The following is a 13129-nucleotide window of genomic DNA, read 5'->3' on the forward strand; positions in this document are numbered from 1 at the left end:
CCTTGAATATTTTGGGGTGAAATCTTAATGATGAGGACTCACCTCAGACTCGAGTGATGGGGACCTGACTCAGTCTCTTTTCTTGTGACTCAAACTCGAGGATTGAGGACTGGACTACTACTCTGGTCTTTATACCGTCAGTAAGAGCTTAAAAATGTCCTCCGCACTTTCCACTTATGACATTCTTAAAAAGCTTTTTTTTTCTGTTCAATGGTTTAAACAAAAACATGAACAGATAATTTCAATAGAAGACAATGTTTCATTATCAGAGCAGTTTCATAATGAAGATGAAATTAAACGGAATAAGAAAAGGCTTAAAAAATCTACAATGTAATCTTTATTTTCAGACAGGCAAAGCAACAAAATGCTTGAGATACAGTGCGACTCGTTACTAATTGGAAACACTGTGTGTGTCCTTGGTAAAATGAACAGTAGTCTCACATTAAACTCACTGTCTAGAAATGTCCCATTTGAAACAGGGTCGGAGGAGATGCTGCTTTGAAGAGGAGAAAACATTTTAAAAGACTATTTTTCAGAGAAGTCATTAAAAGGCTTGCACTCATTTTCTTTCCTTACATGCAAACCGCCACATTCACCAACACGTCATCTTACAGTCACACTAACGACTCTTTATGAAGAAAAAAATCAAAGGGAACATCAAATACTGGATAAAAAAAATAGTCTCTCATTTGTCATGATCTACCAAACTTCCATGAATGTTACCCCACACCAGGAAGAGAGGAGTTCTTATAAAAGAGCCTGAACCTCTCTACCCCAGCTCCCCCTGGCTCAGACAGTCAATTTAAGACTAAGCCCTTCCCCAGGTTTAGGCACCGTGAACAAGGCCACCTCAAAACTGATCCAAAGATCCCCCATCGCTCTCAGCCTCAGGGGGACATCAGCTCTCCTGCTTGTCTTTGACCAGAAGGACTGTGTGCTGCCCTCCACTGGAGGCCATCAGTACTGCACGGTTCTCCAGCTGCTTGCCCGTCATCTTCACAGGACTCCACTCGTCGTCCTCCTCCCCGGTGCCGAGCTGCATGTTGGTGCCCATGCCCCAGGCGTACACAGACCCTGGAGAAGCACAGCCAACAGGTGGTGGAGTCAGCTTTTTTTGTATATCACAAACATCAGAGAAATAAAGCTGACACAAAATATCAAAGTCAAATCATACAGAATCTGTTATTTTGAGAGATATCATTGTACATCCTGAAAAAGGTATCTTGCATTTAATTATATAATAGTTGTCTTCAGCCCTTTCCTCAGCATAGAGGTGTAAGATCACCTCTACTCTTATGACTTACGATGAAAGCACAGGACTCATTTTGTCTTTGTGATATGAGGACTTGCTGCAGTTAACTCTCTCAAAAGGTAAGTGTTCCAAAACTCTCAAGAAGCCAAATTTTCTGTTTCTCACCTTCTCTGGTGACAGAGAAGCTTACAGAGGCCCCGCATGTCACTCCGCTGGCCGGTTCCATCCCTGTCACAGGCTGTGGCTCAGTTGTCTCTTCAGCGTTTGGACCGAGACCAAGACGACCATACTCTGCTCTGCCCAGGCTGTAAACCTGACCTGAAGGAGAAAAACAACACATCCACATTCAGGTTGACGCTTGTTTTGAAATCAAAAACCCTCCTGTTCACCAAACCTCAATCATGTCAAGTCTCTGTCACTGCATGATTTCATACAGCATTCAGGTACAAAAGAAGAACGCACACAAACATTGTTTTGTCTCTGTTGGACCTCTGCTATTGACTCTACAGCTAGCTAAGGGATGGAACAACCTCGCCCCACCACGGGACCCCCATACCTTACTACACATTGCAAGAGGTAACAGTCTTGCCCTGAGCAGGCTGTCTCAAAATCTTTTTCTCAGTCTTCCGCACACTTTCTAACCATGCCTGAAGCTCTGTTTGTTACGTCAGTTATTCAGTCACCTGTCCATAAAAAGCATGTTCACATTATGTTTAAATAAAAATTTAAAATAGCCACACAGTTTTTCTAGATTGGACCTGGCCTGGAGGTAAAGTTTGATTGAGCATACCTTCAGCGTCAAGGCAGAGTGAGTGATGTTGTCCTCCATGGAAGCCCACCCAGGAGGTGGTCGAGTTTTTGAAGCAAGTCAGTTTCACCGGGAAGAAACACGGTTTGGTGCTTTTATTCCCTGAAGAGATACATTCAAAAATAAAGTGTGAGGACATGACGCTTCACAGATACGCACAACTTTACATAAGAACAACTCACGCAAAGCTAATGGTAAATCAATGCAAGATACTCCTACAGTCAAAGTCACAACAGAAAATGGGTTATTTTATATCAGGACTGATGGGGTTGACTAACTGACCCAGCTGGTGGTAGTTGGAGAGTCCAAATCCATAAACGTGCCCCTCACTTGACACAGCAAAGGTGTGGTACGAGGCACAGAAAGCATCAACGAAGGAAACTTTCTTTTTGAAGTAAACCATCCGTGGCTGCAGCAGTTGATCTGAAATCACAGATACACATTCAGCCAGAATGACACTTCACACAGAAGACAACACATCTGATCTGTAAAAGCTGCAACTCTTTATGTCATCATAAGTTTTGAGGCCTTGTGTTACTTACCAAGGCCTCGTCTGCCTCCTCTGTCTGAAAAACACCAAGGCACTCTTCCCAGCTGCCCCTGCTCTGCATTCCCATGAGAGTAAAGATTTCCCTCCAGTGTAACCATTAACAGGTGGTCATTACCTGTTACAGGATTATCAAAGCAGAAAATCAGTTTTTAAAAATAGTGATGTTAATATGCTGTGCATTAAACAAATTGACCAACAAGAGAGGGCTGTTCTCACCTGATGTAATTCTCATAACAGTGTCCGTCATGGGGACTTTGACTGGAAGGTTAGATGCTTTCATGGGCTCCAGAAGACCGATAACCCCGTTGTTATCCTGTTGAAAAAATGGGTTTGGCCGATTAATATTTAAACCAGGGTGTGCCAAATGCTCACTGTTTGGGTGATGAAACTACATGTGAAGATTTTCATATCATCTTATTTTTGGATTTATCTGAATCAATCCCATCAAGCTTAGGGCTGGGAATTGATAAGATTTTATCAATGTCAATGCCATTGTCGATTCTGCTTATCAATCCAATTCCTTATCAATTCTCCTAACGACTCCTGAGTATTTTTTTGAGGGGAAGAAAAGTAGTTCTACACAGTCTTCCGCACCAAAAGGAACCATTTTATTTTTTCCAAAATTATGTCTGCACAGAACTGAACATGAATATATCCAACTTGAACATACTGAACAATAGGTTGACTCGAGCCTGGATGAAAAAACTTTGAATTTGGAGAGGAAAACGCTTTTCCTCCTGGGGTCATCGCAGAAGTATTTTACCCGCTCTCTGTGCCTAATTTTCGGCCGCGTGAGTCCAGATGTGGCCCCTTGAGCCTAGAGGAAAATACTTCGAATTTGGAGCGGAAAAACGCTCCATGTTTCCTTGTGGTTGAAGGTGTTCTGCGTCGCAGAGTGTGTGACCAAATGCAACGTACCGTGACATGGTGCTGGGAAATGAATCGTTAAGAAGAATCAATAACATTTGAGGTGTACAATTCCGATAGAATTAAAAAATTGGAACCAGATCTAAGCTGGATCCGGTTTTCGATTCCCACCCCCTAATCAAGCTGCTTCAATACTATTTTATATTATATATTATATATTATAATAATTACTATTATTTATATTTACACATTTTATTGACCGTGTACCAGATTTCTCTCAAGTGTTAAGATAACCTGACCGGGTAGAAAAAGAAGTCAGTATACGGTGGAGAGATGGCTTCAACAGAATATGTTGTAGAGAATTACAGCAATACAAATAAGAGAGGTGGCAAAAATCAGGCAGGAGGGAAAGAAACAAGAGGACAGAGCCTGGCTGCTGTAAGAGAGGACCTGAGGCTGACAGCAGAGACGCTGATATTACATGTTTCTGCATTACAGGCAATGCAATAGGAGATGAGATTTTTCCTTTAGATTTGAAAGAAGTTTATGCGGCATAAAATGCAAGTATGGAAAACATTTCCTGTCTGAGTCTGAGTGTTGTCGAACAAGTGGGAATGAGGGAGGTAGGCAATGGTGATAGAGATGTAATTGCCAGTGTGCCATTGAGAACTCATCATGATAATCAAGGAGTAATCCTGCAGGAAAGATAAGTGCTGAGAGGCAAAAACAATTAGGAATGTCATTACCAATGATCATTAATCTATGTCTGGATGTGTTTTAGTCTACTTACAACGTGATGTCATTTTGTAATGAGGATGAACATGGCCTACTGGCTGAAACCATGTGCTTCTGAGCTTTCAAGAGTTAAAATCAAAACACACGTCACTATTTTCTTGGTCATTTGCTTGTCTTCCCATTATTAATCGTTCTGAACAACTTGAACATAATTTTCATGCAGCAGAAAATTATTGGAACAGTCCTCCTTTAGGTCAATGTTTTTTCCATAGACTGTATGAAATATAGACGTAGTGTCGCTGACATCATCCATCTGTTGGGCGCTGTTTTGAAGCCAATCGACGGCGGCAGCCATATTGGAAATGTGGAAATAAACCAGGCAGAGTGTGACGTAAAGAGCTGGAGTTTGAGGCTCCTAGCCAACAGCTATGTCTTCCCAACCGTGAGTCAAGTCAGTCATGTCCTTATTTATATATAACACTTCCACATGGGCTTCATATTTTGAGACCGGAGGTTGCAGCATGTTTTTTTGGTGAGTGTGTGTGTATATGCATGTCGCGTTTGTGTTGCTGTGTGTATGGCATGAAGCACTTGGCTCAAGTGTGTAAATCTAAAACCTGGTTTATACCTCTGTGTCAGATCCACGCAGTAGTGGCCGACACTCTGCAATACTACGCCTACGCTTGTAGGCAGTGTGATTCCTATGCTAGTCTGATCGCCTGTTACCGATCCGGCGATGTTTTCTGTTTGTTTGCACACAGGAGTAGTTGGCAGTTGGAGCTGGTAAATGTTGCCGTTGTTGATGGGACGCACAGCTGACATAAGTTGATTTTCGGAAATGTTGCAAATACAGGAAATACGATGCTACTTGGTGGACCAATCACAGGGCATGCAATCCAAGTTGTTTCAACGCATAGTTACATTTTGGAGGAGATGTACATCAGGCTACATGTGTCGACCTCAGCATAGCAACAGGACCATGCAGACCTATGTTGGTTGGTCACAGGTTATGGTGGAAATTCTGTAATTTCAGTCACCAGCCAGTTGAACGGTGCACCTCTAGTGATAAAGGAGTTGGGAAAAGTTCTCTCACATATAACAAACATGCTCCTTGGTGGCTGATAGTCACTTACCCTGAAGGAGCCCCAGATGTACACAGTTCCATCCTCTGTGAGTGCGGCTGTGTGGCTGTCCCCAGCTGAGACCTGGACCACCTTCTCATTCAGCGTCACCTTTCCTGGAACCATCTCGGACCCCTCCTCAGACGTGTCTCTCCCAAGAGCCCCTTCATCATTACAGCCAAAAGTGTAAACCTACAAAATGGGACAAAAAGGAAAAAAGTGATTTATTGCGAAACTCAAGAACAAAGGATATTAACAAAGTAAGTTTCACTTTGAAAATAAAACAGATTGAGACTCACTGTGCCGGTTTCACTTAGGCACACAGTGTGCATGCCTCCAGCAAACACTTGCACAATTTTCTCTGGCAGGGGAACAAGGGCTGGTTTCTTCCTCTCAATGATGTCCTGGCCAAGACCCAACTGTCCAACGTCTCCCTGACCCAGAACAAGAACTTGACCAGCTTCTTTACCATGACTCCTGTGGGAAACTGTAGCACACACTCACACATAAATACACTCAAATAGTTTCACATGTTGTTGAACAAAATTTACTGTTGCATATAAAAACAATCATGACATGAGTAGCTGTATCTTCACATAAAGTTGTTTTAGTAATTCAACTCATCCAGATGTGAGTCTAGAATGGTCTGTAATCACTACTCCTTTGGAGATTGAAGAACCATCGACTTACCTTTCACTTTCTTTGGTCCTTTATCATCCTCAACTACAGCATCAGACTTCCTTTTGTTGGTGCTCCTCTTAGCAGGCATGATGGAAACACTGAAAGGCTTTGGGTAAAAAGAGAAGAGTGATCAACACAACCTAGCAGAGGCTGACACATTTGAGTTTTGTATACTTGGTGAGGTAACTAAAAAAAACTCACAGAGCATCAAGGGAAACAACCTGTGCTCACAGACTAAACTTTCAACAACCAGTGAAAACATATTAAGAGTTTCAGAGGAGACATTGAAAACAGATCACACCATAAAGTAACTGATCGAGTCATTTTACTGGTTCTATATTCAGAAATGTACCAGTTGATTTATTTTCTCTCTTTCTGAGTGGCGGTTATTCATTATCACCTGGGATTAATTCAAAATGTATTCCATAACCCCTCTACTGAAAACATAACCACTTTTTAGGTTGTACTGAGACTTTAATCACACGATCAGTGGCAAAAAGCAACGGACCAGCAGTGAATATCAGCCCTTATTTTGGTCGTAACATGACCAATGGTGGACAAAGTACACTGCTTCATTACTGCAGTCAAAGTAAAGATACTCCAGGTCAAATATTACTCCAATACAAGTGAAAGTTGCTCTGTCAGATTATTACTTGAGTTAAAGTACTGAAGTACTTGCTTTTAAAAATACTTAAGCATTCAAAGTACTTCTTAAAATAACTCAAAATGTTGTATTTTTAAAATACAGAAGTGTAGTAAAGAATACATACATGGTTACATTTTGTTTATCTACAAGCCATTACTTGAAATCTCTAAAAACTATACCATGGAATAAAAACAGAAACTAAGTTACTCCAAGCACAGACAACTTAGTTTGAAATGTGTAGCTCAACACGCTTTCTCAGGTTGGACTGTGGATTTTTGTATATTTGAGCAGAGTGGGAAACAGGGAGAACATTTCAAAGGATACGTATCATTCTTCATTTCAAAAACCTCTAACTCAGGCTGAAGATATGGTCATGGGTGCTCATGAAGAGAATTATAGCCATCATTACCACCTCTAAATGAACTGCCTGATCTGAGTGAAATCTGCTCTGTTTGCTCCAGATTCAACCGTGGAGACGCACGATATACAGGTATGTCTAAACCACTGAGACAAACAGAACTACACAAACACATGTTACTGTCTTAGGGATCAGGTTTCAGAAAAGAGAAGGAAATTCATGAGCTGACTTCAAAGCAAAAGTAGTGAGTAACTAGAGCATTGATAGAAATGTAGTTGAGTAAAAAGTACACTAGTTGTCTTCTGAATGTAGTGGAGTAAAAGTCACAAGCTCCCCCCAAAAATAATACTCAAGTACAGTACAGATATTGAAAAATTTACTTCAGTACTGTACTCAAGTAACTTTACTCTGTTATTGTCCACCACTGAACATGACCCAGAAGCTGCTGAGGTTCAACAGCTGTCTATATCAATGACTTCTTTAACAGCACAGACAGCTGTGCTTCATCTGCTTCTGCTACCAATAAATCCACAGACACTTGCTATGCTTTACCCCAGAGATACACTCACATCAGTCACAGTCATTCACTACAAGATAGACAGCAACATCCAGTAGACACGTGCCTAGAGAATGCTGTCAGGGCTTTATTAGTTAACATCAGTGATATGCATACCGGGTTTAAAATAGGCGACGTGATCTAACGTGGACAGAACCCATGTGTCCCAGCTAACATTTAGTTAGCTAGGTCACCACACTAACTGCATTTGACTGGACTTATGTAGGTCAAACATTGCGATGACACGGTAATCGATCAATTTCATGATATATTGCACACAGTATTCACGTTTTAGGCACACGACACATGTTGTTTAGCTTGTCTTTATAAGCACTAGCTTGTTGCACCAAGGGCTGTTGGCTAGCTTGTGCTAACATTCACCAGCTAGCAGTGTTAGCATTGGCGTTCAGGAATGAATGAACCACAATAATTAAATTGGTCGAATTATTTGAACACATATTCCATAAATACAGGTTATTAATGCTTATCTATTCCAGTTTGTGTTTCTAGTAGCTCATATTTAACAAACCTGTAATCAGGCAGAGTTCTCGGTTCGCGTGCATAGGCTGTTCCCGGTCTTGCTTAAGAAACTGAGGTCACGCGGCACGTACGCGCAACGTCACTTTCTGTGGAACCCTGCCTTCTTAAAGAGACAGTAGCACTCAAAGCTGCAGGGGTGACAGAAGGAGCCTGTCAGTGGCAAGTATAGTGGCAAGCTGTTCAATTAAAAAAAACCCGCTCCTGTCATGAACTTGGATATCCATAATAGCATGTCTATCAGTCAAAACTTTATTTTATGTAGTGTGCAGTTAGGAATTCCACAGTGATACTATTACTGGTAAAACTTGTATTTGAAGATATCACACACATGTGCAATACTTAGATTTCCAGTGCAATACCTCAACCATGTGCAATATTGTAACGTATCCCATAACATATATATGTTTTATTATATTCATCTACTAAATGTGCACTCTGGCTTAGGTTAAGTTAACTTATTTCATGTCTTTAAAAGTACTTCTTTACCTTTCTTTGTACAGATAGTATTTTAATTTAGAACTTTTGGATTTGTGTTTAGGTTTATATATTTATTGTCCTTACTGTCTTGTTGTGTACGTACTGTCTTGTTGTGTCCTTACTGTCTTGTTGTGTACTTACTGTCTTGTTGTGTCCTTACTGTCTTGTTGCATCCTTACTGTCTTGTTGTGTACTTACTGTCTTGTTGCATCCTTACTGTCTTGTTGTGTACTTACTGTCTTGTTGTGTCCTTACTGTCTTGTTGCATCCTTACTGTCTTGTTGTGTCCTTACTGTCTTGTTTTGTACTTACTGTCTTGTTAAGTGCCAGTGTTCCATTCACCATACCAAATTCCTTGTGTGTGTGAGCTCACTTGACAATAAAACTTTCTTGAATCTTGAATCTTGCACCTTGAATATCTTAAACTTAATTTCTCCTAGACAAAATCTAGGTAGATATTATTGTAAGAGACCGTTTAACATTTAATACCTAGATTGATATACTTTTACCATCCATGTGCACTGGGCATTCAATTTCAGAAATCACAACATACTTTTTCCTATCCAGAATGAACATTTGGGATATCTGCAAAAAAAAAAAATTCCAGGGAGAAACTCAGAGTTGTTCCTTACAGTCTTTTCTTAAGGTAAAAAAAATGCATTGGTATCAATTTTTGTGTTTTTCAACCAGTCAAAAACTTATCACAGGAGTTGTGATTAAATTTCAACAATACATCTCTGCTTACCAGATGCTAAGAGAGTGGTGTATGGAAATGGATCAGATTAATGGCTCATTTTCTTTTCATTTCTATATACAAGTAATGTAATTTTTTGTAGCCTATATTAATGTGTTTACATTAAATCTTGTCTTTTAAGAAATTGGGTTGACAAATATATATACCTAAAATAATTACAGAATGGCCCTTAGTTATGTAGATTTAAAAATAGTTTTAGTTTGTATTCAGTCTTCTTTTGAGGTTGTTAAACGTGTTGAAACCTATCTATCACTGTAAACATAATAATCCTGTTTGTAAGTAACATTTTGGGAAACTCTTTCACATGACTCAAAATTATGCATTTGTTGAAAAGCGATTTGGAATTTTTTTTTTACCCTTATAGTATATTGCTGCAAGAATAACACTTCCCCACCTTAAACCGTCATCCATCTTGTGAAATCCCAGACTTCTTTTTAAGCAATATGATGAGATCTGCCCTCATTATTCACATTTTACGTTGATTTAAGCTTTAGAAATTCAAGATTCTAAAAGATGAAAACCAGATTAAGCCAATGAAAGGCAGAAACCCACTCTGCCACTGGGTGTCACTGCAGCACAGCACTCTCACTTCAAACTCCAATTGAAATATCAACTACAGAGCTAAAAGAGTCAGGATTAATACGCAACGAGCCAGGTTTGAAGTCATAGCACTGAGAGTTCAAGGAATTGTAATTAGTTTAATTAGATCCAGGTGTGACTATTTACAAATAAAAAGGAAATTCAGTCCATACAATTCCACATTCAATTAAAAACAAACTAAGTTTTACAGAAAAGATACACTTTCATATTCCCATTCTTGTAGCGTTTTAATCATCAACTAATATTTTGTGCTTAAAAAAATAGCAACCTATAATACTTTTATATTTAACATTTTCTTTTTAAATGAAAGGAAGACAAGATATACACAAGCATCAGTTAAATCTATATTAACCTGTACACAGCATAAAGAGAGAACCCTGTAAGCTACTGGCCAGACAACAATAGATAAAACACTTCTGCAGTTTCAAAAGGCTCCAGCCAATATGACCCCGTTGACCGTTTATACATTTTCTGATTTTTTGGATGATCCCTGATCTACACCAACCGTAACTTACATGTAACTATCAAGCTTGACCTTATTCCAGATGGCTACAGAATGCATTGTATTGTTTAATCTTTAAAGGGAAGTACAAAACTCATAAAAAAAAAGTATAAAAGAAGAGAAGATCCAGATCCTGTGGCATTGGATTCTGTGTTGGCTCATGCAGTGGATTGCAGAAATTAGTGGTATGCAGGACTAGTATCCTTAAGTCCTTTAGGCATTGGGTATGTTGGCACACAAAAAAAAAACCCACCAACAGCCTCCTGACCTTTACACATCTCTATATCTAAACTGACGCTTAAATGGCCACCTCACATCACAACCATAAATACAGGCAAGCCAAATTATAAAAAGGCTCAAATAAAATCTGTCACCACTCGTGATCAAAATTACAATAAAAATATTTTGTGCGTCACAGAATATTTTGTAATTAGACCTTTCCAAATGTCATTCTAAAGTATAACAATAGCAGTCTGTACACAATTTTATAAAACATACACAATATCCCAGAGATGTCCAGTCCTATAGCAGAATATCCCAGTCTTCATCCTCCAGGCCGCTCTCCCTGTTTTTCTCTTATCTATTATTACTGCGTGGAGTATCACAAGTCATCATCATTATTATTACTATTATTATTGTATGTTATTACATTAACAAGATGAATGAGCTTTTCCATATACAGTTCAGAAAAAAAGGCAACACAGAATGAGGCCGCATTAAAGGTTGTAACTAGATCCAAGTCCCTGAGGGGTACCACATAACAGCAGACTGAGAGTAAGCCCTGTAGGTCCTCTACCTCTTCTCCTCTTCATTGGCACGTGGTTCCCCCTGTCGACCGGGAGAAATACTGCATCTGGTCCTCACCCACCACCTCCTCAGTTTAGTGTAAGCAATGGAGTGGGAGGACGATGGAGGGCAACAAGAAGCATCCTTGTTTCAGTCAGTTCTAGGCTTCCCTGATTAACTGTACATTACATTCTGGAAACGTAAAAGTCTGTCTGCATAGGAAGCAGCTTTTGGACTCCGATTTTTAAGTGCTTCATATCCGGGGAGAGGGTGGAGTCTAAGGCCGGTGAAACCTAAACAAAACAAGATAACTTATGAGGCATGAAAATACATGATTCATCATTTTTATGTAATCAAACCTTGTGTTTGATGCTTTTAATGGTCCACAGTTTTTCAGCTGTCATTTTTCATGAGATTGCTTGAAAGAGGCTTTTTCTATTATCATTATGTAATTATGTCTCTATATTTAACATGTGATTGTTGTTGGCAGAATCTGACATTTCTATGCAGGATTAAACTGCCTTTATATGAACACCTCAGTGATCCAATGTTACTATTTCAATGTGATCAAAAAATATCAGTCCCACTGTTTCTCTGAACGCTGTACAAAACGTGTCGGAGTTACTTTTATTAATGCCAACTTGCACCACATTTAAAGTGTTGAGATTAAACACTCAATGTTTCATTGAGAGGCCTTGAGTGAAACTGAAACACTTTTCACCAAATCAACCAGGGCTGAAAACACAACAATTACAATGTCAGTATCGAACAGATAAAAGTGCACCTTGTGTATATTCTGCTCTCTTCGTGGACCTCCATTTCAGTGCTCTTATAGTCGTTGAGCTCCTTCCGGATAGCCGCCTAGACAAAACAAGACAGTGTTGGTTAAATTTTAACTTAAAAAGAAACCTGTGCTTAGTGTCAGGCTTGATGCTAATATAATGTGAGGTTCATTCCACTGCAGTGAGATGTGTCGTACGTTCACTGGGTTTGCTAAGTGCTCGCTGGAGATGGCAAACTAAGCGAATACCTTGTCAGCGGGAGTCAGCTTAGTCCATGGCTTGTCTGCTCTGCGATCATAGTCTTGGGCGTCTGTAACTTCCACGTACTCGTGGAATCGCAGGATTTTTCTTGCCTGTAGTTCTGCAACTGTGGGTCTTTGACTTAGCTACAACAAACAGAGTTTTTAGGTCAGTTTGATATCCAGCAAATATGATTTTACAGAGGGATGTCTGTTATGGATGTGTTGCCTCACCTTCCGGGTCAGCCGCCGCTTAATCTCTCGAACCTCAGCCTGTCTGTCAGCCTGGTTTTTGGCTGAAAAAAGAGAGAGAAAAAAAAATCAAAGAGCTTTTTTTAGAAGCACCGTATAAGCCTTGAGTGATGTGCACCAAAGGTAGAGTAAAAGCAGTATCCAAAATTAGACGGCTGAGCTGTAATCCAGGTTTCAAACTGTCTTATTAAGTGTAAGGTCTAGCTATTAATGCATGTATAAATGTGGCTCTGTCAAATGCCTAGCTGAAGAATGTAAAAACATAGCTTTATTAAAATACCACTGATAATTCAGAGGCAAATTATCTTCAAAAAAATGTTGAAAGAAGACACGAGATCCCAAACACAATGTCTATCTTCACTTAACATTACAGGGCTCAGTGATGGCAAAGGTGAACAGATAATAAGGACTTGATACTAACGCTGAAGGATGTTTCTTTGCTCCAGCTCCTCTACAGTGGGTCTCTGGCTAAGTCGCCTGAAGTGGAAAAAAAAAAGAAAAAAGAGAGGGACTATTTTTACACAGCTTCATCACTTTGTCATTCAGGCAATAAGTAGGACAAGGATCTAAGAAAAGATCTGATTTTTTAAAGAAATGCACACAGACTACTGTCAGTACAAGAG

General features: G+C 39.7%; 2 protein-coding genes across 11 annotated transcripts in view; both read right to left on the bottom strand.

Moving 5' to 3' along the window:
* Positions 1-314: 314 nt before the first annotated feature.
* Positions 315-8235, bottom strand: rcc1 (regulator of chromosome condensation 1). The gene is made up of 10 exons (XM_034698198.1): positions 8104-8235; positions 6024-6120; positions 5633-5820; positions 5346-5525; positions 2827-2923; positions 2603-2725; positions 2343-2483; positions 2043-2162; positions 1418-1570; positions 315-1074 (listed from the first exon to the last, which is right to left on the bottom strand). The coding sequence occupies exons 2-10, from the start codon at positions 6100-6102 to the stop codon at positions 899-901; spliced, it is 1257 nt and encodes a 418-aa protein (XP_034554089.1). The 5' UTR covers positions 6103-6120; positions 8104-8235; the 3' UTR covers positions 315-898.
* Positions 8236-10023: 1788 nt separating this feature from the next.
* The window catches only part of phactr4b (phosphatase and actin regulator 4b), a 31221-nt gene continuing 28115 nt past the window's right edge, over positions 10024-13129 (bottom strand). For all 10 annotated transcript variants that reach the window (XM_034697967.1, XM_034697960.1, XM_034697959.1 and 7 more), the window contains 5 exons: positions 12928-12983; positions 12489-12550; positions 12264-12401; positions 12018-12094; positions 10024-11526 (listed from right to left, as the gene is read on the bottom strand). In XM_034697967.1, coding sequence (XP_034553858.1) covers positions 11511-11526; positions 12018-12094; positions 12264-12401; positions 12489-12550; positions 12928-12983 — 349 coding nt within the window. In that variant the 3' untranslated portion in view covers positions 10024-11510. The remainder of the gene's footprint in view (positions 11527-12017; positions 12095-12263; positions 12402-12488; positions 12551-12927; positions 12984-13129) is intronic.

This window comes from Notolabrus celidotus, chromosome 12, assembly GCF_009762535.1.
Source record: "Notolabrus celidotus isolate fNotCel1 chromosome 12, fNotCel1.pri, whole genome shotgun sequence".
Taxonomy (NCBI): Eukaryota; Metazoa; Chordata; class Actinopteri; order Labriformes; family Labridae; genus Notolabrus; species Notolabrus celidotus.

What these genes read in the sequence shown, in the direction of transcription:
- rcc1 (XM_034698198.1), bottom strand. Translation starts at nt 6,102, where the DNA reads ATGCCTGCTAAGAGGAGCACCAACAAAAGGAAGTCTGATGCTGTAGTT. An exon ending in AGGAGGCAGACGAGGCCTTG is followed by an intron (nt 2,484 to 2,602) that starts GTAAGTAACACA and finishes CTGTGATTTCAG; the next exon opens with ATCAACTGCTGCAGCCACGG. An exon ending in CTCCAACTACCACCAGCTGG is followed by an intron (nt 2,163 to 2,342) that starts GTCAGTTAGTCA and finishes GTATCTCTTCAG; the next exon opens with GGAATAAAAGCACCAAACCG.